Source organism: Halictus rubicundus, chromosome 11 (genome assembly GCF_050948215.1).
Source record: "Halictus rubicundus isolate RS-2024b chromosome 11, iyHalRubi1_principal, whole genome shotgun sequence".
NCBI lineage: Eukaryota > Metazoa > Arthropoda > Insecta > Hymenoptera > Halictidae > Halictus > Halictus rubicundus.
The window spans coordinates 6,098,445-6,123,971 of record NC_135159.1 but is presented as its reverse complement, the minus strand read 5'-3'; the positions used below and the strand labels follow the sequence as shown (position 1 = coordinate 6,123,971).

At 38.2% G+C, this 25,527-nt stretch overlaps 1 protein-coding gene and 1 long non-coding RNA gene across 39 annotated transcripts in view; one reads left to right on the top strand and one right to left on the bottom strand.

Moving 5' to 3' along the window:
- Slo (calcium-activated potassium channel slo) overlaps window positions 1–22,695 on the bottom strand; it is a 152,704-nt gene extending 130,009 nt beyond the window's left edge. For 36 of the 37 annotated variants that reach the window (XM_076796155.1, XM_076796119.1, XM_076796128.1 and 33 more), the window contains exon 1: window positions 21,897–22,695. In XM_076796155.1, coding sequence (XP_076652270.1) covers window positions 21,897–22,202 — 306 coding nt within the window. In that variant the 5' untranslated portion in view covers window positions 22,203–22,695. The remainder of the gene's footprint in view (window positions 1–21,896) is intronic. The other variant, XM_076796146.1, reaches the window with a different exon arrangement.
- An 823-nt stretch (window positions 22,696–23,518) lies between these two features.
- On the top strand, window positions 23,519–25,356 carry LOC143358748 (uncharacterized). Of its 2 annotated transcripts, XR_013083000.1 has the most exons (4): window positions 23,519–23,627; window positions 24,712–24,762; window positions 24,835–25,071; window positions 25,251–25,356. It is a non-coding gene; the product is annotated as an uncharacterized LOC143358748 (long non-coding RNA). The 2 variants fall into 2 exon arrangements; XR_013082999.1 differs by lacking the exon at window positions 23,519–23,627 and having other exon boundaries at window positions 24,480–24,762.
- The last annotated feature ends 171 nt before the right edge of the window (window positions 25,357–25,527 follow it).

The window sequence follows — 25,527 nt, the reverse complement described above, 5'->3', positions numbered from 1 at the left end:
CTCCAGGCTCCCACCTACACAAAAATCAACATGAAATTATGCCACCCTGGAAACCAGGGAAGTTTCGACTGTCACCATTTTTTTGATCACCAATAGCAACCGAGTTATTCAGGTGGCCTGTCTTAATTGCCTTTTAATCACAGGTAATTAACAGTTCGTTACTGTTTTCTTGGAAAAATACATTTCATGTGTTTTAAAGTTGCGATTTCCAAGAAGTTAGGCTCGTCTTCGAAGAAAGCGTTACTTAGTGAATCAGTAATGCACAGCTGACTCATTCGAGAGCGTTGTGACTCCGTTTTGAGCGCTTGCGACACGAGAAAATAGAATTATATGGGGTGTTGCGGAAGTATCGGTTGCGTTTTATTGTATCTTGTTACAATTCTTACTTTATGTCACGAATCCTGCAGGTTGAGATATTTTTCACCCTTCTTTAATGCTTTGTTAGATTTTGTAGTGTACTCCCTCCAATTATACATTACAGTACGACACGTTTCAACAAAATGGCTGACGTCCACTACAGATACACCCTTTATACAATCACAAGTCAAGTTAAAGCAAACTTAAATCGAGGCCTTTATCCACCCACGCCCCTAATTTTTATTAGCCCCATGTTACGTGAGTAAAAATCTACAAAAATTGCAAAATTCTACAGCCTCTGTAACCTCCCCAATTTTGCATCATAAATTTCATGATAAATTGTTATTTACATGCTCTGGCATATAGAAATCGTACATTGTAATTTCTAGACTGCATATCCTCAGTTCACGAAACATGCAGATTTTACAAATACAAATTAATATTACTTCACATTCATGTTTCTCACAAACGATTTTTCTATGGAATATAATCAATGGAACCGAGCGTTCGCATAAGCGTCCACAGTCCGGTAATCGTCCGGTTTATAAATAGGTACTTCTTTCATAAATGATGTATGAAAAACAGTTTTATTCTGAAAGAAGGCTCGACGTACGCTCATCGATTCCTTTCATTAATATTATCATTAATATTACAAAATTGATTCGTTATCGATTTGTTTCATCTATGTATTCATAGACGCGTGATCCAATCTATTTCCTTCACATCAGCAATTTTTATTCACCTCATAAATAAAACGACTGTACTGCCGATATCTGTGCATTCACAACTGACGAAACACTTCGAAAGACACTAAAATACAAAAATCAATGGAAGCCAGTACGGTTTTAGGTCACGTTCGATACACGGAAATATTACTGCACGAAATCGAATTCTGCAGAATCTCTGCCTCCCCAAAATCAATCTGCAAAACCGGGAATTTGTTCAATTATCTGCAGTCTAGAAATCAGGGAAACCATTAAAAATTATAAAACAGAAAATTCTATAAAATCCAGTGCAGCGCCACTTAATTTTCAATCGACCGGGATCGTCAATCGAAAAGGAAAAGTTTGCTGACAATTATCTCGCGGGTCTTCGAGTATGCTTCCATCTGCACACGTTATTTCACCGAAGCCAGAATAGGCCGAACAACCGTGTCGCAGGCTAAACGTTTCCTTATTCCAAAACCGAAGTAGAAACGTCAAGAATGTTTTGAATCGCCCGCGTGTGCTCGCGTGTCGCGAAGTTGCAAACGGCACAGACGCGCGAAGATTCGCAGCCCAACAACAACAAATTCGCCCGGAAGATCTTTGCGAACTCTGTTGCCGCGAAAAGCCGTCGCTCCATTATCCGAACGCTCGTCTCCCCTCGTCAGTTCCGATACCAGAGGTTCCAGCGTGCAACAAACGCGAGGTTATCGGACAAAGCTAAAGTACAAATCACGGCACAGCGAAGACGAACGAGAGAAAGAGAGCCACGGCATCGTCGGGGATCAACGAAACTGTAAAACGCCGGTCCGGGGTGGCTCAACGAAGCTGTAAAATTGTTTCGGCGGTATTTATCGCCGCATGCTCGGCCGGCCTACCATAATTGAAACGCTTATGCGGTTATTTCGACGCTGTATAATCAACCGGGGCCGTTTGATGCAACGCAACGTGGTAGAATTATCGGAAATTTAAAGTGCCACTGTCTGGAACGGAAAGTTTGGATTGTGCGAATGCTGTTTCGGTAAAGAGCCTGCCTGCCGGCTCTGTCACCCTTGCAGCCGAGGGTAGTTTCTGAAATGTGGGTCGCGGAGAAAAGAAACACGTCTCGAATATTTTCGCAAGCGAGAGGGGTTTCATGAAAATCAGCTTGTAAGCGTATCAAAGGTTCTATTTTTACGCGGAGACACGGCTGGGCTTTTTCCAAAAGCAGGCACCGACGACACGACACGACACGACACGTTAGGCAGGCGGGGCGGCGTTAGGGTAGTCGCGCTCTCGAGAACGTCGCAAATGGAAACGCCATCATAATGGTGTTGCCGAGACAAAACCGGCGTGTACATAATACATGCCTATTTGTGCGCGATTATATACACGTTTCACTCGTCACGGGAGAGGTCCCTGCATTCAATGCAATTGAAGGCAGTGGGCGTGTCTTGGCAACTGTAGTTTATTAGGATTCACGTTAATGGTCGCCGGCCGAGAGAGATGCTCGTCGCGTCTCTATGGAATACCGAGGAATTTTGTAAAAGTTCTGATAAACTATCGCCGCTTCGCCTCGGAATCCTATTTAATCAAGAATACAAAACGATTTCATAGCCGAGCGGAGATTATTGGCTCTCTCCTTCTTAAGTATTTCCCTCAGTTTGGCACTAGCAGACTGACATTGACACTAGCCTCGGCTATTTTCGGCACATTGAATTAATTCGACCGGTCGCAGAGTGCAATTACGGCATCACGTTTTAATAATTCACTGCACCACGCACCCATTTTATTAGTCGTTCGATAAGTACAGGGTGTTCCAGTACATGTTGGCGCATCATTATCTCCGCTGTTTTTGAAAATATGAAAGAACTTTATTCAGCAAAGTTTTTTTTTAGCAGTGTTTTCTCGATATATGTCAACAACACGGGTCTTGCCTACGACATATATCGTCCAGGAGATACTACTCTTTGATCCACGTCGCACCCGATCCGAGGCGTTGCGAGGACTCGCGGGCTTCGGTAGTGGGGATAGTTCTGCGACTTTTATCAGCCAGGTATTTGCGACTTATGTCGAGAAAAGACTGTAACGGTTTTTTTTTTGTAAGTGGAGATGTATCTTTCCTTGCGCTATTCGATGCAGTTAGTCAAAAATCCGCACTCTATTGATTACAAATCAGGAAACCACACCGTTAGACCGCAGATTTTTATGCAAAATAAAAACGTTCTATCACAGTTACGACATGTTGGAGTTCAATAAAAGAAGTGTCTTGAAAAGGATTTTTAGAATCGTTTTAATTGTTTCATGTCAGACCTACTCGTTTCTGTAAAAAAAGGAAAAAACGCAAAGCCTACTCTATCGCCCCTAATTTCTGAGAAATTGAATTTCATTACATAAATTTAAAAATTTAACAATTTCACATTCTCCAAACCATACAATCCGAAATATTTGTTGCACGAAGCGATTCATCTTTTCGAGCTTCAAAACAACCCTCACCCAGCCGAACATGAACAATCAAACACACACACACACACACACACACACACACACACACACACACACACGCGCGAACCAGCAAAACTTTCAATAAAAGCCGTGGCAACAGAAAAAATAATTAAACTGCAGATTTTAATGACGAATCGAGCACAGGTGAAAGCTCGAGTCCCATTAAAAAATGGCGACCCGAAACCGTCGGTGCAACCGCTCCGTTCCACTGGCGAATTCACAGTTACATGACTCTTTCTATCTCTATATATATGTCTGCGTGCGTTTATTTCACAAATTGCGAGTACGTGACTCGAAATCAAAGAAACAGCAAGCATTTCATGTCGTGCATGAAAAATGTTTTGTCTCGTTCGAGTGTTGCCGTTTTCGGTTCGTTTGTCGAACGGCAAAAATACGGCGCATGTGTCAATGTATCGAGTGAGCACATGCGCGCCCACACGTTTATACGTAGTCGCCACACAGGAAGGAAGACGCACATACACGCGCGTATATACACACACGCGCGCGTACACGTACACAAATATAGGTAACGGTGCTCCTCGAGTGTACAACCTCTCCTGAAAACGTATAGCACAAGTAGCATAAATAAATAAAGGAGCATGGCTTGTGTATTTTAGCTATCGATCGATTTCAGTGGTTGGCTCTGTTCCAGATAGCAGCACTTTAAATTTCCAATAATTCTGCCGCGCGTTGTGTTAAACGGCCCGGTTGATTATACAGCGTCGAAATAAGCGCATAAGCGTTTCAATTATGGTAGGCCGGTCGAGTAGGCGGCGATAAATACCGCCGAAACAATTTTACAGCTTCGTTGAGTCACCTCGGACCGGCGTTTTACAGTTTCGTTGATCCCCGACGATGCCGTGGCTCTCTTTCTCTAGTTCGTCTTCGCTGTGCCGTGATTTGTGCTTTAGCTTTGTCCGATAACCTCGCGTTTGTTGCACGCTGGAACCTCTGATATCGGAACTTACGAGGGGAGACGAGTGTTCGGATAATGGAGCGACGGCTTTTCACGGCAACAGAGTTCGCAAAGATCTTCCGGGCGAATTTGTTGTTGTTGGGCTGCGAATCTTCGCGCGTCTGTGCCGTTTGCAACTTCGCGACACGCGAGCAGACGCGGGCGATTGAAAACATTCTTGACGTTTCTACTTCGGTTTTGGAATGAGGAAACGTTTAGCCGGCGACACGGTTGTTCGGCCTATTCTGGCTTCGGTGAAATAACGTGTGCAAATGGAAGCATACTCGAAGACCCGCGAGATAATTGTCAGCAAACTTTTCCTTTTCGATTGACGATCCCGGTCGATTGAAAATTAAGTGGCGCTGCACTGGATTTTATAGAATTTTCTGTTTTATAATTTTTAATGGTTTCCCTGATTTCTAGACTGCAGATAATTGAACAATTTCCCGGTTTTCTGGATTGATTTTGGGGAGGCAGAGATTCTGCAGAATTCGATTTCGTGCAGTAATATTTCCGTGTATCGAACGTGACCTAAAACCGTACTGGCTTCCATTGATTTTTGTATTTTAGTGTCTTTCGAAGTGTTTCGTCAGTTGTGAATGCTCAGATATCGGCAGTACAGTCGTTTTATTTATGAGGTGAATAAAAATTGCTGATGTGAAGGAAATAGATTGGATCACGCGTCTATGAATACACAGATAAAATAAATCAATAACGAATCAATTTTTCAATATTAATTATAATATTAATGAAAGGAATCGATGAGCGTGCGTCGAGCCTTCTTTCAGAATAAAACTGTTTTTCACACGTCATTTATGAAAGGAGCACCTATTTATAAACTGCACGATTACCAGACCGTGCATTTTTATGCCAACATTAATTGTTTTATAAACATCAGAATAGGGGAAACGTTTCTTTCACTGGAAAATGCAGTGAAAATGAAATTGAAGTTCTGTCAACATTTGTCGACACACACACACACACTTGAAAAATCTGCGAGTCCAATAAATGCATAAAGGTGCATGGTCTAGTGATTGCAATCTACGATAATATTATAATCGTAATTACAATTTAGCACGAGCTGTACTGCGTTCTGGTAATACTTTGTGTAAACTTTAGAAGTATTTAAAGAAGAAATATATTTTTCTAACCTCCGTTTCTTAAAGTTGACTCCGAGACTTTTTATTTTGCATAAAGATCGGTCTGTGACCGTTTTTAAACAAGATGTCGGGAAATCGTTGATTCGATCATTACTAATCTGTGGATCTTTATGAAAAATGTCAAAGTTAATTGTATTGGACATAAGTTGAATGACAACAAATATTTTTTAAGAAAATATTTTTTAACTACGTCATACGGGAATTTCCTTGCGATCGGCCTTGTGAGTCGTATCTTTTGAGGTGGGTTTCTAAACTGATTCTTAATGACACGGAAACGACCGAGAATCTAAATTCGTCTAGTAAACAGTTTCCAGGCGTTCACCGGTTAAGATTCATCTTCGAAGACTCAGCAGATTTCGCGGGAACTTTCTGAGGCGACGTGACGGACCGGTTGACAGTTTGCGTTACCTATAACGGCGCCTGCCATTACTAAATATCGTCTGATCATGGTTCAACTCCTTACGGAGAAAAGGTTTTCATAATAATGACAAAATTTTTGTTTTCCTTATAATTAAACTGCGCATCTCTATAAAAATTAAAAATTTTCAAAGTGAACCTTGACAGATAAAAAAAAATTTGTGGAATATTTTTTGAGGTCTGTATCATATTGAAAACGCATCGAAATCGGATTGTGTCACTTCGAATGATATTCTTGTTAGTCGCGTGCTCGTTTCTTCTTTTTTTCAAAAATCGTCGGATATTTGGGAAAACTATTTCACACTTTTTAGCCTAATTGAATTGGTTCCAAGGCCACCTAGATGCCAGAAAAATGAGAATGTGCGGAAAATTGCGCAACTCGCGCATGACGCAACATGGCGTCACCGGCAACTGAGACGTCGACGGAGCATTACGAAAGGCTGAGAACTCGTCTCATATTTCTTAAATGAGAATAAAACAGCAGTTGGCTCGCGTTTGACATAACGCATCATTTGCCCGGTCGATAGTGCATGATCTCACTTTCATGATTTCCGAGGTCTTGGCGTTAGGCGCGCGCTGCTGATTTAATTGATCGCGTGATGAAAAAAATGTTAAGTGATGGAGGCTGCGAGTCGCGTAAGGAAAATTCCGACTCGTTTACGTTTTACACGACGCAGTTTCATTTGCCGCGTTTAGCGCATAGCGTTCGTTAAAACGCAAAAAATTCTTCAAGTTGGAATTCCAACTTCTCTACTTGAAATGAAATTTGAATAACAACGCACTTTATCATAATTAAAAGTAACCTGAATTCTTCAGAATTATTTTTAACGCTAGGTTTACGGAGCATTAAAACATTTTGGAAGACTGTTTCACATTACTTTTTAAAACTAACAAAAATCTATCCGAATTTGTAGCCACACTTTTTATAATATATATCCAAAGAAATTTGTTAAATAATTTCTCACGGGTGCATCTTTGCAATCACAGTAATATGTGATATTACTCATCACGTGTATCACAGTAAATATCTGATATTATCATACTTCAATTATATTGTATTATCGTTAGTATAATGTTAGCATTCTTATATTCGATGTAATTTTAATGCCGTTATAGTATATCCTAACTTAATTAAAATTATCTTTTAATGAAATTATTGAAATTGAAAATATTTATATTCTAATTACATAAAATTGATTACATTGATTACTTATTATTAAATTCATTATCGTATTAAAATTACTATACTGAAATGGTTAAAGTCCACACATTAAGAGCATGATATTCGAATCGAGTTAAAATTTAAAAATTCTAGAAATAGTTTTAATGTCAATGAAATGTAACAGGAAATTATTTGCAATGAAATACTGAGCATAATTGTCAGAAGAAATTATGTTATCCTCGGGGATTTTTCTGTAGAATTAAAAATAGCTAAGAAGAAACATTGAAATGCCTGAGATAAGTGGTACACCCTCTATGTCACAAGTAAACTAGTTAATTAAGAGGTAGAGAAACACTGCAGGCCTTTAACGTGTAATATGACTATAGTAAGTCTAGTAAACTGGAAGTATGGAAAGAAGTGTGGTGATCGTATCTAGGTTAGATCTGGGCTAGAGTTATTGATTATACAAAAGATAGGCTATACTGGGTGTATCGAATATCGCGACGAAATTAGGCTGATGTCTTTTTCCATTTTCTCACTAAAAATTGTCGTTTAATTTTTCATTTTACCGAGTTTTATAAACTATATAAAAATATACAAAACGCAATAGACACGATCTCTAATAAATAAAATACGATTTTCCATTATTCTGCATTTTATGAATTAACTTTTATGAGCGAAAAAAAGGAAATATTCATAAAAATTAAGGTCCGTTGATGGAAGAAAATTAATTATTCTCACAATAGTTGTTATAAGAATATATTTCCGCCATTAACAACACAGAGATTATGCCACATGCAAATAATAACCATTCAACGAAGACAGTGAATGCATCGGATTCGGCCTGTCAGCAATTCAGTAGAACGCAATCGAAACGGATTAAGTCGCTTAAGTTAGATGCACATTCCCAAAATTACGTTTCAGCCGCCATACTGAATGCAGCAAGCATATTTATTAGGTTGCATATGAAACGTCCGGTTTCATAACGAAGCCATCGATTTAGCGAGACGCAGCAGGAAAATTGCGAGTGCTATAACATAGTTCATCCGAAATTAAGAGGGGTTTAAGTCTACTGATTTCGAATTTGTTTAGACAATACCTCGAAATATTCCGCTTTTGGTTATTTTTACATTCGTTTGACAGAGCATTGTGAATTTTCGTATTTACATCAGCCATTTTGTTTCAAATCAAATGCTTTAGCGAAGCACAAGTGAAATTAGGGGAAGTTTAAGTCATCACTTGGCCAACTTCGAATTTGTTTAAACGATGTGACCCTCCAAACCTTCCAGTTTTATTTTTCTTCGCGAAAACAGCCTGCGCTGATAAATAAGACTACGTTCATGAATTTTTATCTCTGAAACTATTTGTCGGATTCAGTTGTTTCTTTCTTTCTTTCAATCTGCAAGATTTTGTTTATCGTAAACAATTTTTTAGTGACAAATTTTGCAATATTGAAAGTTCTAAGCAAATTCAAAGTCAATCACTATCAATACTACAGTGTGATGAACGTGAAATTATAGGGGGCAGGATTAAATCAACTCGATAACAAGGTTCAAAATTACTTCACGGATCTGCAAAGAATCTGTAGGGAATCTGCAAGGGAACTGCGAAGGATCTGCTAGGAATCTGCAGGAGATCTGCTAGGAATCTGCAGGAGATCTGCAAAAAATCTGCAGGAGATCTGCAAAAAATCTGCAGGAGATCTGTAAAAGATCTGCAGGGATCTGCATGGGATCTGCAACGTGTCCCTTTTGTTCAGAAGCGAGATCGTGAACCAGTGAACGGTAATGACCAGCCTGAACTTCGTCGATCAGTGCATTGCTGATTACTTAAACTGTTATTAGCCCCAGCCGAGCTATTAAAGCTATATCCAGCAAAACGCTCGTGGGAATCGTGCACTCGCTTCGAGCGTGCTCTGGAAACGTCCAGTGCATACTTCTGCATCCCTGATTAAGATATCAAGACAAAATTTTCATTTGCCTCCTATTAATTACAATTTTGCTACTAGCCCCGATCAAGTAAAATGCTTGACAACCTGATTTACATACAAGATTCGCACTCAACGAGGTCGGAGACTGAATCAGATGAACAATTAGAGGTGTAGGCGCCTCCTCAAATACTATACAAGCAATTAATTCTTTCTTTCTAAGAATTTCATTTCTAGTGAATTTCTATTTCCTACAATCGACTCGGACAATTTTTATTTTGCATAAAGATCCGCAGCAGTCTACTCATAACCAACGTGAAGTTGTTTCGAACAGTGTCTTCGAAGATCGCCGTGTACCGCCATTTTGCTGAGACTTACAGATCTAAGAAAAATTGTGCTTGTGCTACAAGATCAGTATCCGTATCGTGTAGAGAGAACAGTTTGTACTTTGTTTCGTTTCCTAAATAAATTAGTGTAATGCCAAGTAGGTTATAAAAACAGAGTATGTCTTTAGCGAAAAATTTATTAACTTACAGCAGAATTACTGTATAAATTTCAACATGAACAGGGGGGCATCATAATTATGTTCATTCACTGGACACGAAACACAAAATGAAAATACTTTTTCAATGTTATTTATCAGATAAATACAGTCAAGTGTTTAATATGAATCATTATTTTAAATGATTGTTTGTTATCTTATTTCCAATAAAATCAGCCCAACCCTGACTTCTGAAAGGTGACACTAAACTCCAATGACAACAACACGTTAACTCGTCATCCCCAGTTAAAAGGTTAATGTTAGATCATCTGTACATTGATCTAGCCTTGTGAATATTACAGTTGAAACTGGTCTAGTCACCTCAACATGAATTCATCTCAAGAATTGCTAGATCTACAAGAACCGTGGCAACATTCTTTTATTACATCCGCAGTTTAACAACGAATTACGTGCAGCCGCGTGGATGTTTATCATGGAAGTTTAAACAAACTAGCATCTTCCTTGATTGGAGCTCGTGCATACGTTGCTGTACACGTAAACTTTGCTTAACAATGTTACAACTTTCGACGCGTCGTTAAATATTTGACGGAAACTTCCCCAAAATTCCAAAACAGTTTACATCTACCGAAAATCAATTTTTCCACAATTGTTCTGGTAAACGAAAGGAGATTTCCTACGATCTTTTATAAATACGACCATAATTAATAAAAATAATCACAGTTACAAAAATAATTCGATAACAAAACAAAATCTGAAACCCCATTATTTCGATAAAAGCATTGAAATTGTATCATTCTGATAAAAGGTTGGAGTTAGATTATATTTCAATAAAATAAATGAAGATTAAAATTATTAATTTCAATTGTGTCTACGAATGGTGTCAAAAATTCCACGACTTGACATAAGCCATTCTTTCGTAAACGTGCGCATACAAGTTATATGACTTTTACTATAAGTTTTTAGATTAAAATGCAAAGATAAAATTAAGCTATTTATTCATAGTTTCATTCAAATAGCATGATAAGTTACCTCAAAAATGGCAAAAAGTATTAAAACAGAAAAATGTTATTGAATAAATCTATGAATAAATATTTTACTTTTATCTTCGAATTTTAATTTAAAAACGCTAAGAACTTTCGTTCCAACCCAATATATGCAATTATATATTTTCGAATGTGTTCATTAATATACCTTGTAATTGTCTACACGAAAACACTGTACCGTTCACACTTGAATAATTCCCTTCGAGAGTCTACGACACTGTTGATGGTCACAAAAAATACTTCAGACAAGACTTGTGCAAATTTGTGATTCTACGTGCAAAAATAAGTAAAACAGAACACGAATAACATTCTTTCAATTGACGCTTCGTTTTGGTGAAAAACGAGTTCGAATTCGAATTCCCGTGTCCTAACATTCGCAATAAGTAGAATTGGCTGGTCATGATCAGACGCACCAGCCGATTCCTATTCAACAGCGTGCGTAACCGCTGAACTTACGAACTCGATTTTCTCAAAAATATTTTCTCAAAAACAATCTCAAGCGTCAACCGAAAAGAAATGTTATACGTTTTCTTTTCACTTGTTTTTGCAAATAGAATCTCATTCCCGTTTGCAACACCCGTTCCGAGACCTCCTGCATATCCCAGATTTTAATTGTAGCATTTTCGAAATTGGTAAAGGATATCCTGACGTCAATAACTGACTACTGACTAATTGATCATCTATCTTTTCAAAGAAATCGTATGACAGTATTGGAAGAATAACGGAAATTACTCACCGAGTATGTAATTGTTGCAACTATTGTTTATATCAACTTCCAATTGGGATTATAGCCTTGTGTTATCTTTGCCCTGGGGAAAAGAAAGGAACCACTCACTATTCAACTTGCACCCTTTCCTACTCTACACCGACATTTTGTTACATTGAAATAATACGACAGAAAATTAAACGCGTGTAATAAAGTAAATATACATGCCAATAGATTGGAATCGAATGCAAATCTAATTTTAAATCTAACGTTTTGTGAAAAGTTTCATTGGGCAGTTTAACGCTAAGATTGAGTCCATTGCCTGATATGAAAACACACTTTAATTTCAATAATTATGTGAAGCTACGGCAGGTAAAACCAAATAAAATACCTTATGGCAGGTCTGGGAAATTTATTGTTCAACAGCACTGACGTCTAAGCTCACTTGGAACGCATTCGCAAATATGTATGTCTCTTATGCCAGTAATGTTATCGGTCGGACAGTAGTATAGATCAACGTATTGCTCCTCTACGGACCGAATGAGTCGGCATAGTAGTAGAGGTCGTGATTTTGGGGACCGATGCTACTACCACTCCACCACAAAAAAAATACAATTACACACCTGATACATCGAGATTGTGTTGTCATACTATGTATATAGAAACACTATAGTCACACTATGTTGTATAAAAACCGTGTTTTCAGACTACCGTGTTATATCGAAACCGTGTTTTCAGACCCATGTTATATCGAAACCGTGTTTTCAGACTTACCGTGTTATATCGAAACCGTGTTTTCAGACTTACCGTGTTATATCGAAACCGTGTTTTCAGACCACCGAGTTATATCGAAACCGTGTTGTATAGAAACCGTGCTTTCAGACAACCGTATTATATGAAAACCATATTTTCAGACTACCGTGTCATATGAAAACCGTAATATCAGATTACCGTGTTATATGCAAACCATATTTTCAGACTACCGTGTTATATGAAAACCGTGCTTTCAGACAACCGTGTTATATGAAAACCATGCTTTCAGACTACCGTGTTATATCGAAACCACCGTCACATAAGAGGGTCGAGTATATCTTCTGAACTACTAATTTTTCGCTGTGAATGCTTTAGTAATTTTCCCAATAGAATCACAAGGTGAAACGGTGAGTGGACTCTGAAGTCTCGAAGGAAACTATTCATCTTTTTCAGTCTTGGTTAAGGATAACATTTCTCCTGGTAACGGCTGCGAGAATACGATTCTGATTCGTTCTCTAATTCCGGCGGCCGTATGAAAGGATTCCAGCCGGTCTGCGACTTCTGATTGACACGTTTGTATCTCCACCGTTTGTATGAACGCGGAACACGAATCAAATGAGCTCGAACCGGCGTACGTGACACACGTTCACCATACAAAAATCCGCTCCGTGTAAACGGATAAAACGCCGCGTAACAAAGTAGGCGGAATGCCAATGGCGTCGCGGCGTCCATTCGTCTCACGCTGGCAAGAAAACGCTGTAAAAGCGAACAATCGGCAAACTGTCGCTCTGAATTCCGATCGGACGCTATAAAACCGGAATCGAGGTAACCAGACGGTGAATTTTTTCGTTCAAATAATTATTACCGAACGTTCTGTCGTTTTACACCGGTTTACCTCGTAACTCGAGGACCTTAAAATATTTCGGTTATTATTAGACTGCGGATCTTAACTGCAAAATAAAAATTGCTCACATCTATTGCAAGACATTTTTCTTCCTTTAACAATTTTAGTGGATTCAAAGTGATATGTCAATGCTCTTCAATTTCTTAAATTCAGTCACTCATTTTTGTTACAAATGCATCAAATCCGCAGTCTACTTATTGCTGACAATAGAAGTACAAATGACGCAGGAAAAGATGATTATTTATATTTTTTCATGATCACAGTTTTTAATATGACATGGTAATATATTTTTATTGCCGTTAGGTGATAGCTAAGATCATAACGAACCCAATAAACTATAATATCATGACCTTTGTGTATAAAAAAAAATAAAAATAGATTAAGAATAAAAAAATACTCAAGATCACGTGAAGGTCAAGATATTATACGTCGTTAGATTCTTCGTAACCTCGCGACTGCATTTGACCTAATTATGTTTCCTTTAACATTTTTTTAATATAATATAATCTACTCTAATTAGGTGAGGCACACGATACACAATAATATACTATACTGGTTTGATGAAAGTATGGAGATGGAGACAAAATAGAGGGACAAGTTTCGAGAATGAAATTAAAATGAAAATCCTAATTTACATTGAGACTCATCATTATGATAAATTTTGCCTTTTCTACTCTATTAGCGTAGCACTCAGCGTGTTAACGATTAGTTAATATTCACAAGTTCAAAATTAATGAAGTTAACTATTTAATCACTTAATATAGTAACATTTATACAATGAAGGTTAATTAGTTAAGCTAAATGTAAAACTAATTAAACGTAATTACAAAATGAGTTAACAATTACTCGAGATAGTTATTTCATAAATATCAAAATTATGAACGTAATGTTAATCTCGATGAAATTAAAGATTCGTTTAACGTAACTACAAATTCAATTAACATTCGTTTCAATGAATATTTAATTTATTATATAACCGTGCGAAACTAACGAGTTAATATTCTGTTTGTAGGGACGTAGTAGGCGTCTGGATAATTAGGGAAGGTGGCGTTTATGCGATTAGAGAAGTATGAACGCGTTTTCTAGCCGTTAGTTGGATTCTTAAAGGCCAATGCGCATGGATAACAAAAAGGATATGGAAAGCCAGTTTCGTGATAGGACGGATATGACATACAACACTTGTAACCTAGTTTTCACCGAGGACCACGCGGACCACCGCTCATTGTCGGTGCACTGCTCGATGCGAATGAGCTACGTTTATACTACCCGTTTTCCTACCCTCGTCCTCTTTCTTTATTATTCCATACCACCCCGGGTACTATCGCAAACGGAAAAATTACCAGAAACAAAACTAACCTAAGTACAGTCACTCTTCTCTATTTCGCCGAATGAATTATACAATTATTTTCACGGCTGCAGTGATTAGAACTTCTTCTCGTTTACAATTTCCTAGGAGAAAAATAAAATAAAAATTGATTTCGGTTTTTAAAGAAATCATTGACACAGACATTTATTGGACTGTGTTCAAAATCTTTATCACCTGTATGACTTAATGTTTCAGTGCAAGGGGGTAACGTAGAAGCTGGCCCCTTTGAATTAACCCTCTCAAATATCTACTAAATTGTTCGTGATATCAGAAAATGCTTCAGAAAAAAATTGAATGGTTCCAAAGGAACATTGAATCATTTTATGGAAATCGTTTTTCCGTAAGTTTTTATTTAGAGGTTACACGAAAGTCAAGTGTATAGTTTTCCATAAAATTATATAGTTCTACATTAGTCGATGCAGCTTGAAAATCTTCCGATTGCTTACGACAGAAAGCAATTGGTAGTAGATTGTTTGTTAATTGAAATAAAACCAGTCACTTAAATTGAAATATTTCCCCAATAAATACTTTTTGACCACAAATGTCTTAGTACAGGGTGGCCCAAAAGTTACTAGACCATTTATAATTCGAATTTCTTTATGAAAGGATAAATAAGGATTTTTAAAAAATAAAAAAGTTATTCCATTTGAAAAATCTCTGAAAGTCTGAGTGACTTTGGGTCGCCTTTGGTATTTTCTTGTACGAAACTCCAAGCTGCATCGATCAACGTGTTAAGAAATCAAGATTCAATTTTTGAAAATTGTCTAATATTTTATGAATAAAGCTGAAAAAGTGTAGCGGATCGAGGAAAATACTAGCCAAAGGTTTCCTCTCCTGCTCGATAAGACTCGCAGCGGTGCAAGACACACGTCACCTACTTCAGCTAACGACATAGTAGCTTGTTCACAGTAGTTGCTATCGGAAAATCGCAGTCGGATTAGATTAAAGAGAAACCTAACCCGTTCTTTAGAAGACACGTAGCATTATATAAATGCTTAGCTACTTGGTCATTATTTCGACAAAGAAGGCTACGTGCTCCCGTTTCTATCAACCTATTTTTCATCTTGCCAAAGAATTTATCGAAAGACACAAATAGTACAACAATACTGCTAAAAACAATAAATCACCATCTAAATAGCCCATTTTTCTTGCACAACTCAAAATTATTCGTTCCCAAAACTATTCTCCCAGAAAATTATCCAAAAATCTGTACACATGTATTAAACTCCTTTCCATCACCTCTAAAGTTACTAAAAATTAACTTTTATTACCACGAGCTAATTTCTCAGGGAAAACTCTACAAAAAAATGTACAAAATAATTTTTTCACACAAGGTTTTCCAGAAAATCGAGTTAAAAAGAGTTGGTCACGAAGGTGTAGGGGACTAGTCTTTTGAGCTCGATTTTCTCGAAAACGGAGGCTCGTATGAAAAAATTGTGTCCCATATTTTTTGCGCAGTTTTCAACGAGGAATCGACCGATGGTTCGCTTCGGCATGAATTATCGCAGGGAATCACGAAACTCGCGAGTAAACCGCTAACGATCGTAAGGAAAAGTTTCGAAAAGACGACGAAGAGGTTGGTGGTGGAATACTACGAGAGAAGGAGGCTCGTATATCTAATTTATACGAATTCCCTGGCATCGTTTAACCCAGAAACACACTTGCTCGCGCATGTATCTCCCATCGAATTGGAGCGAACTATAGAAATTAACTGCAGGCAGAAAAATGACGCAGAACGACCGAGCACGGTGTGCACGTTATGCGGTCGGCGACTGTAATGATACTGTAAGTCTCGAAGTTGATCTGCGCTATACCCCGCGAGGTCAAAACTTGCGATAAACTATCTCATCGTCGATTGGGGTGAGACAGTTTGACGAGACACTCGATTTTCATGAGATAGTTCTTATTGTTTTCAGTGGACATGCAAGCCTAATAAAATGGAGTAAATCTAACTTGTTTTTCGCATATAAAAATACTGTAAAACAAAAAAATTCTTTTAGGGAACATTAAGTATATAATTTTTTGATTACATAAAATTACAATATAACAGATTGCACCCAGCGATAAAACTGACTGGAATGTAAAAAAGAAAAAATTGTTGTATTAACTTAAACAAGAATAGATTATCTTCGATGTGGCGTACGATTTTTTAATAATATTGAAAAATTAGAAACTGGCGACGGTTAAAAGCAAAAGTATCTTTTTCGCTGAAAAAAATCAACTTTAAACATTAATAAGAATTCAGCAGATTAAGATTTGGAAACATAAATCGTACGCCGAATTGAAGATAAAATATTTTTGTTTAAGTTGATACAACAATTATTTATTTTTTATACTCCAGTCACTTTTACCGCTGGGTGCAAGCTACCAAGGTATCGCTGGACATGGAGTTAGATAATGTTATAAAACTCCACCATTTTGTTTTATGTAATAACACAACAATATTTTGACAAATTTTAAAAGACAATACTTTTCTACAGTATTTTATTAGGCTCACACAGGATTTCATGATACCTTAGATCGCTGACTACTGGAACGATTACCCTATCCTAAATTCACCACTACATCCATAGCTGAGACTGTAACTGACGAGGATTGTTTCATAGTCGTGTGTATCTAGGATAGCAAAGATCCTTGCTTTTGTTAAAAATTAAATTAAGGTTTTTCTGTTTAACTTCTTCCACTACGATTTATTTTACGATTGCAGTGAACTACTTTGTCATTGAACATTTCTTAAAAAAAGATAGATGTTAGTGTTTATTGTATGCCTATATATTCTCCAATGGATATATACAATGAAAACGACAGAATATTAATTTTATTTCGGTTCGAAGAAAATGAATAACATTGTTCAGTCGAAATCTGACACGAGTCTAAGTCGACCTCATGGACCAAGGGGTTAAGGGGCAAAGCAAAGAAGAAATGCTGAAATGCTGGCTCCGTTGACCTTCGTGGAAGGGAACTAGAGGCACACGCCCCATAGGAACACGCACTGCGTAGAAACCACCCCCTACTTCAGCCGACGCCGTGTCTGGTTCCACGAACGAAAACTGGGTCACCGGCTGCACAGCTGTATAGGATACTCGTGGCAACTCGTTCGTCCCCGCGCGCGCTTAAGACCTCTAATCATTTTCACCTTTCCACGCATCCGGAACGTGCTCGCGAGAGCGTCCTGTAACTCGATCGAGCCGACAACTATGTTACCACAAGTCAGTAATGCTAACTTACCGCCCCGCGCCGTATCTCGTCACTCTCCCTCATTTTCTCTCGCTCTCTCTCTCTCTCTCTCTCTCTCTCTCTCTCTCTCTCTCGAGGATCACTTGTTTTCGGGGAAAATGGCGCGCGGTGAGGGTTCTACGGAACGAAGTAAGTACTAGATGGCGGATTTCGGGGACGTTTTAATGGGCGTCCATCTTGGAATATTTGAAAACCACCGGGCTTAACGAGGTTCAGTGCAACTTTTATGTTTGGTTCGGTGGAACTGAGCTATAGCTGATTCAGGCCGGGTTACTTGATTTTGTTCGGACTGCTTAATTTCCTAAAGTTTATACGATTTACTGGAATACGAAAAGTTATTTCATTTAACTTTATTCGATTTATTCGAGAGTACTTGTTTTACATTTTGGTTGTGTTTGTTTGCTTTACGTGAGTTATTTACGTTAGCTTATTTACGTTTACTCGAATTTACTTGAATATACTTGAATATACTTGAATATATGTACTTGAATATACTTGAATATATGTACTTGAATATACTTGAATATATGTACTTGAATATACTTGAATACACTTTTATACACTAGAATACACTAGAATACACTAGAATACACTTGAATACACTTGAATACACTTGAATACACTTGAATATGCAAGAATATTCAAGAATATGCAAGAACATACAAGAATATACAAGAATATACATGAATATACATGAATATACATGAATATACATGAATATACTTGGATTTACTTGAATTTCCATGAATTTAATTGAATTTACTTGAATCTTCTTGAGCAGATTTGAGCATACTTGATTTACTTATAGATTCCTTTGTATTACTCGAGAATACTCGATACATTTGAATTTATTTACATTAACTTGAATTTACACGAGTTTACTTGAATTTACATGAGTTTACTTGAATATACTTTAGTATAATGGCCTGTAATCGAGTGTACTTAAGTATACTTGAGTATAATAGCCTGTAATTGAGCATATTTGAGTGTACTTGAGCATACTTGAGTGTACTTGAGTGTATTCAAGTTTACCCGAGTATAATTCGGTTCATTCGAACTTACTTGAATTTACTCGACTTTACTTTATTCACTCAACGTATCCTGATTCACGTTTCTCGTAATTCTCTTACAGAGATATAAAATTGCAGAATGTTCTGAATCCAAAGAGTTGTATCTCAAGTGAAATTCACTGAATTTCACTGACTGCATCATACACTGTACTATACTGAACGGATCCACGACTTAGCAACACGAAACAAAAATGGCAACTTCGGAAACGTTCGAGAATCCAATATGGTTTCTTTTTTTATAACCGCGATAAAATTTCTACGGTTCACCGATCTCAAAAATTGATCATTTCGAGACAATTTATTGCCTCTGAGGAAACCACTCGTCGAACAGGAGAATTTCGAATATTCGAGTACCGCTGGAGAATAATTTCCTGTTTTAAATTCCTCTACCCTTATGAAATATTTTTAATGTCCCCGCTTTATTGCGTCTTGTACGGTCAAACACGTTGTACACGCATAAAACCCGCAGTCTAATAATAAATGAGCGTCAGGATGTCGCGGAAAATATCGCACGCCATGAAGCTTCAGTTTATTCATTAACGAGCCGAGCAAAACAAATAATTGAAATCCTCTTGGCGATCTTGTCTCGGGCAGTTCTACCGACTCAGCATACAAAAAGAGAATATTTTGTAACTGTCTGTGAGCCTCAGTTATTAAAAATGTAAACCAACCTTCCCGTTACTATTACAATAATTGTTTACCCCGGACAAAAGTTTATTTACTAATCAAAAATTGATCGCACCCGTTTTATAACTACCCGTTACCTTCAGTTATCGAACATTTAAATCAGCGTCGCCATTGCGAACAAAATCCTTGTTTATCGCTGAACACATACATCGTTCAGTTAATCGATAAATGTACAAACTAATAAAAACATAACGCCGCCACAAGTGTTTTATAACTGCCTGACAGCTTATCCAAATTTCCTTTTATTACAAACAAAATAATTGTTTATCAGAATCGTTATGTCAACCCATAAATTTCCTAACTAATAAACTTATAACAACGGACAGTTATAGCTAGAGCTTCGTTTATCGAAACGTTTACGATCATAACAACTGTTTTTCATATTAAACCAGGTCTGTCGATCAATAAATTTAGAAATGAAAATATGAGGTATCGAAAGTTTATTTCAACCTTCTTATTACCATCAAAATAATTGTTTATCGCTGACGAATACATCTGTCGATAAATAAATTTACAGATGAATACGAACGTAATACAATCACATTTAATAACCGCCCGGCGAAGCTCACGTTATTGAAAGTTCATTTCAGCGGCAGAAAAAAACGTTCCCTCGAACGTCCGTCAATCGATAAACTCGGAAACTAATAAAGATCGGCTCGAAAGTTTCGTTGAAATACACAAACGACTGAAAAAAATCGAGGTACTAAATTCCTCATGGTTGGGGGAAATTAAGTACCTGCGAAATAAGCGTAAATATAATAAATCGCGAGAAAGGAAAAAAACGATGACACGAACCGTCAACAGTTTACTAGGTCAGCGTGTCTCGCTTCGAAAGGTACACTGCTATGTACAATCTGTATGGGAAGCATGGGGGTTCAACCTTCCCGTCAATTTCCACATTCCAAAAATCCATCTACGTTTATTCAATCGTCGAAAACAATTGAAGAGACACTTGGCCAACAATTGTGGATTTGTGTACATATGTATCGAATTTAGAATCATTTAAAACGTAAAACAATATGCATACTAACAAACATAAATCATATTTCTGTTATTACTATACAGAATTTCCTAGTTAGCAAATGAAATTTCACCCTCGTCCTTGCTTCTGCAAAATGACATTGTACGAAACCAATTTTGCGTTTCGTTTAACAAATTTTGCTCGCATTAACCGTAAAAGTTGTGAGAATATTTCCTGCGTAAAACATCATTGGGAAAACTCGTTCGAATACACCAGTATATTTTTATATAACATTTATGGAGCTTGAAAGCGTTTAAATTTACCATACTTTGACAAGAAAAATCGAATGTTCAAATATTTTTTCTTCCTTTAACCGTGAAAGTTATATGAATGTTTCTTGCATCGAATGGTTCTGTAGACTCTTTTGAATACAACGACATTTTTGTAGTAACATTATTAACGTTTAAGCACGTTTAAATAATGTTTAAAGAGCGCGGGGACTATACCTTGCACGAATTCCCTCGAATATTTTGCAATTTATTGTGAAAACTGATGACCTGAGACGAAATTTAATTACACCAAAAGATAGAGCAGATTTGTTTATAAGGAAACCGTCAGAGAAATATTCAATGCAAATTTCCTTGTTAATAACGAATAAATCTAATAAAGTTATAACGTTATTTCTTGCAATTAGTTAATAATTTCCATTTTGCTTTCATAACCTCGTCGAACGTATAGCAGAAAGTAATAATAGCCAGAAAAAATGTTGTTGTAGATCGAGCGTGTTAGTTTCTACAAAATTAATATAGCAGTATTCAGAAGAGTTTACAGAACTGTTTCAGGTAAGAAAAATTAAACTAACCCTCATAGTTAAAACAAAACAAATCCTTAAAGTTGAAAATTATCAGTATGACACTACTTAACAAAATAAATCTTTAAAGAACTTTAAACGTCGTTTATACATGCTCAACTGTTTACAATGCAATGCGAAACGACACCATTCCAATTCGAAGAATATATAATATTTTCTGAGGCAATTTACATACGTATAAGTACTGCAATGTTATTTAAAAAACACCATCGTATTAGCAGAGACTTTACAGATCGCCCTAAGGTAACGAATACCGGGGTAGCTTTGATTCAATACAAAAGATACTCAAACAACTATTGGATTGAATAAGTATTGGATAGAGTCCGTAGAAGAATTCGGGGCAAGAAACATTGTGATAGCTTTTTCACAATGACGAGCGAAACAATTCATGAGTTCGGAGGTTCGATAAAGTCGAGGTCTCTGGGGTAAAACAGCACGAATTTTCTGGCCGACTTGAGGCGTCCTCCAAACGACTCCAAACATCAATAACCTTCCAAAAACCATATACCCAGCACCGTGCACCAAATTCCACTCTCCGGAATCGGCCGGTGGAAATTGAACGATCGTCCGACTCCCGGGACGGACCGTCGGCCAGTCGCAGTAGTATAAAAGCGAATATCCGAAACTTACCAGGATTCGTCCAGTGGTGGTCTGTCCGGAGATAAGTTCGCCGGCCCAGTCCTTGGCCTCGGTCATGAAAGTCCCCTCGAACTCCTTGCCCTGACGGCTGGTCTTCTGCTCTTTCTGCTTCGGGTCATTTGGTGCGAACTCGGGCTCCTTGCGACAGCAGAGGAAGGCGAACGCGCGCCAGAGGAGCACGATCAGCAGCCCGGCGAGAAACGTGAATATGCTCGACAGCAGGAAGCACCACCATTTCCGTTCCTTCAGGCAGTCGTCTACCGGGGGCTGCTCGGTCGTCTCTTCGGTCGTCGACATCGCGGCGGATCTCTGCTGCCCCCGGGTCACACATTCACCGGCGGCGATCAGAAACGGTGGACAGCGGTGCGGCGCACTTTATCCGCTTCATAATTATAACGGGGAAATCGCAGCTTCTCTCGTCGTCGGCCGGCCCGGTAACGGTAACGATCACGACAACGGTAACGGTACGGTACGATACGGTACGGTACGAGATACAGTGATCCAACCTACGTACTTCTTCGTCGTCGTCCCTTTGACTATATCCGTTCACTGTTTCACGCACTATAGTAACCGGGTCCAGGCGCCCCTTCCGCACAGCCCACCGCGTCACCCTTCTCCGGTCAATCTCTAAATCGTTATCGCTCCACTTTTTCCTCGGAACGACACCCCCCTCCCCGCGAGCTTCTCTCACTTTCGCTCGCTCATCCACTCACCACCCCCACTTCCCTCGATCCCTAGATCCTAGTCTCCTGCGGGCCTGTGCTGCCTACCTGCTCTTGCTCTTGGCTCTTCCTCTCTCTTCACCTCTTCTTCTTCTTCCACCAAATCCCCCCCTCCCCCGCCCCCTCTACACCCCGTTTCTCAGGGGACCGCGCGCTCTGCGGCAGCTGGCCGTGTCGCCGCCAATGCTGCAGGTCGCTTCCGGTCCCGAAACAATCGGAAAACAACCCGCCGCACTCTCCGCTCACGCATACGCACGCACGCACGCGTGCTGACGGCGACTTGCAACTTGCACACACATCACGTTTTAATATTTGTGTATATATATATATATATGTATATATGTAGAGAGAGAGAGAGAAATATATATACGCTGGTTATATTTATGTATATATATACATATACATAGATATATATATATAAATATATACGTATATATATATATATATATATAGATAGATAGACAGATAGATATTTAGTTGTAGCCGAGGATCGTGTTATGAAGCAGCGCACGTATAATAAAACCGGATGTCAAAGGAGGATAACCCGCACGGAGAACGTCCGGATGTATGGGGGTTCTATCCGCGCGCGTGTGCCCGCGTTTCGCGATCAGCTCGACTGTGCCAACGACGACGACGGCGACGACCACAACGGCGATGAGAACGGCCGAGTGTCCGGACGACCATACCACTGCTCCGCAGCAATCAATACGCAACAATGGACCGGGACCAATAAGCTCGGAGCTCTTCGCCTGACGTAGACGCACGCTCTTTCGCGACCGTGCTACCCCCACCACTTTCCCGAGACTGATAGGAGAGCTTAACGGCAGGTGGAGACACCCGTGGCCCTTTAAGCTTGCGCGAGAAAGCTTGCGTCATGTACTGGCTAGAGAATAGAGAGGAAACTCGATGTGGTTTTCTATCAAGTGAGCGTGTGGAGCTACGGTAGACGCGTTTTTTGGGCAGCGAGCGGTGTTATCGATGTTAGTCTGACGATTTGAAGGTAGGTCGATTTATACCATTTTATACTATCCGCACAGGCACGGAACGATTCCGTTCAGCAATGATCAAATAATGCATTTGAATATAGGTATTAATTACTATCCGGCCATATCAGCGCAGACACGACTTAGAAGCTAAACAAAAAAATATTATTAAAGTATTATTATACTGCACGAAAAGCGTCCTTTACGATGAATGGGACTCGGATATGATGAGTTTGTATAGCGCGTGTGTTTTTCAGGGTGCAAATTCGCCCTTTTACTTTTTTTAACATCCCATAAAACGGTTGGTCTCTTTGGACTGCCGTGGTGGTCGTCTGTGACCGGCGTTATTGTCTTGCTTAATTGTCACGAATAGACCGTGAATTTTATACGTTTATGGCAAAATGTGTAGATCGAATTCAAAACAGTAAAAACAATTTCAATAACTGATTAAAATTATTAAGGAAAACAATAAATGTCTATATGGCTCCTATATCTTGCTATTAATGCAAAGAATTTTTATTTTACATAAAGATCAGCGGTCTAGTCAGAATATTTAGTAGTCTTAAAATAATAACAGCTTATTCGTTCTGAAATTAACTAAATTATAGCATAAGGTGCAAACTTCTTTATCTTTGATCGTTTGTACGAATAAAACTTGATAATTAAATTAAGAATAAAATTAATAGTTAATTTTAATACTTTTTCCTTCTTTCACCCTTCTTCGAGGAACTATATCTCTTATAACTGTAAGTATTTTTACTTATTTTTTAAGATAAAATAATAGAAAATGTGTATACAAAATCTCGATACAAAGCAGTGGTCTGATTTCTTTAAAAAAATTTCCAGAAGTCTACAAAAGATAATGCTCTATACCAGAAAATCCCTTTAAGTCGAACAGAAAATTCGTACCGTTTTACCTCATGAAATGTTGCTACATTATTTTTTAATAAAACTGACGCATTCGATTAATATTATTGAACTATTATTAATTTCCAGTCTTTGGTAATTTTGGCTATTGCAAACCGAATTGCCGGTGACGTCGAGTGCGACTTGTGCTGACGCACGCCCCTGTTGCTGGCGCACGATCTGCGCCATGGTCAGCGGGTTGCAGTGCGTAAGGGACTTTTGTCAACGTTTTTTGTCAACGTTCAGGTAAATAATTGTTGTTAATTTTCATAAGTTGATTACGAATCTAGAAATTGTTTGTTTCTATGAAACAACTAGGTCCAACAGAAGTCCAACAGTTGGCCTTATACCAACTAGGTCAACTTCCCAACGTGGCCCAATGAACCCAGCGGCCAACGTATCCGAGTGTCATCGTCCACGCGTTGGCATATTAGCCTAAATCTTTTGATTCAGGGAATAAAAACCAGCAAGGCGAGCGATAACTAACGTTGGCGCGCATAGGCCAATTCTGACAAACTACGTGTCTATACGTATATTCATACACGCTGTGTACAGGTAGCATAATATATTTGAATTTATAAATAAATCATTTGAATCTAATCTAACAATGTTCTTAGTTCTTGTAATCTTATAAGAATTGTACATTACAATTTCTATTAAAATTGTATACTACAATTTTTATCAGTCGATTGCGAATCTTTATGCGAAATAAAAAGTGTCTGCATCGATTGTAGGAAACGGGAGCCAAATGAAATTGTCATTCTTTCTTTAATAATTTCGAGAAGATGAAAATAATAAATCGATATTCTCAAATCATCTCAATCCTGTTACTGGTTTAAATTTCGTCTATTCAGTTTTGTTATAAACGCATAAAATCCACGATCTATTTACTAGTGTGCAATCCAAATAGTAATTTCAAATATTATATTAACTAATATTTTTTAGTATTTTGTCATTTAGTGTTCTACAACATGTCTGGGTATCTGATTGCTCGCGAGTATGAGCACCGAC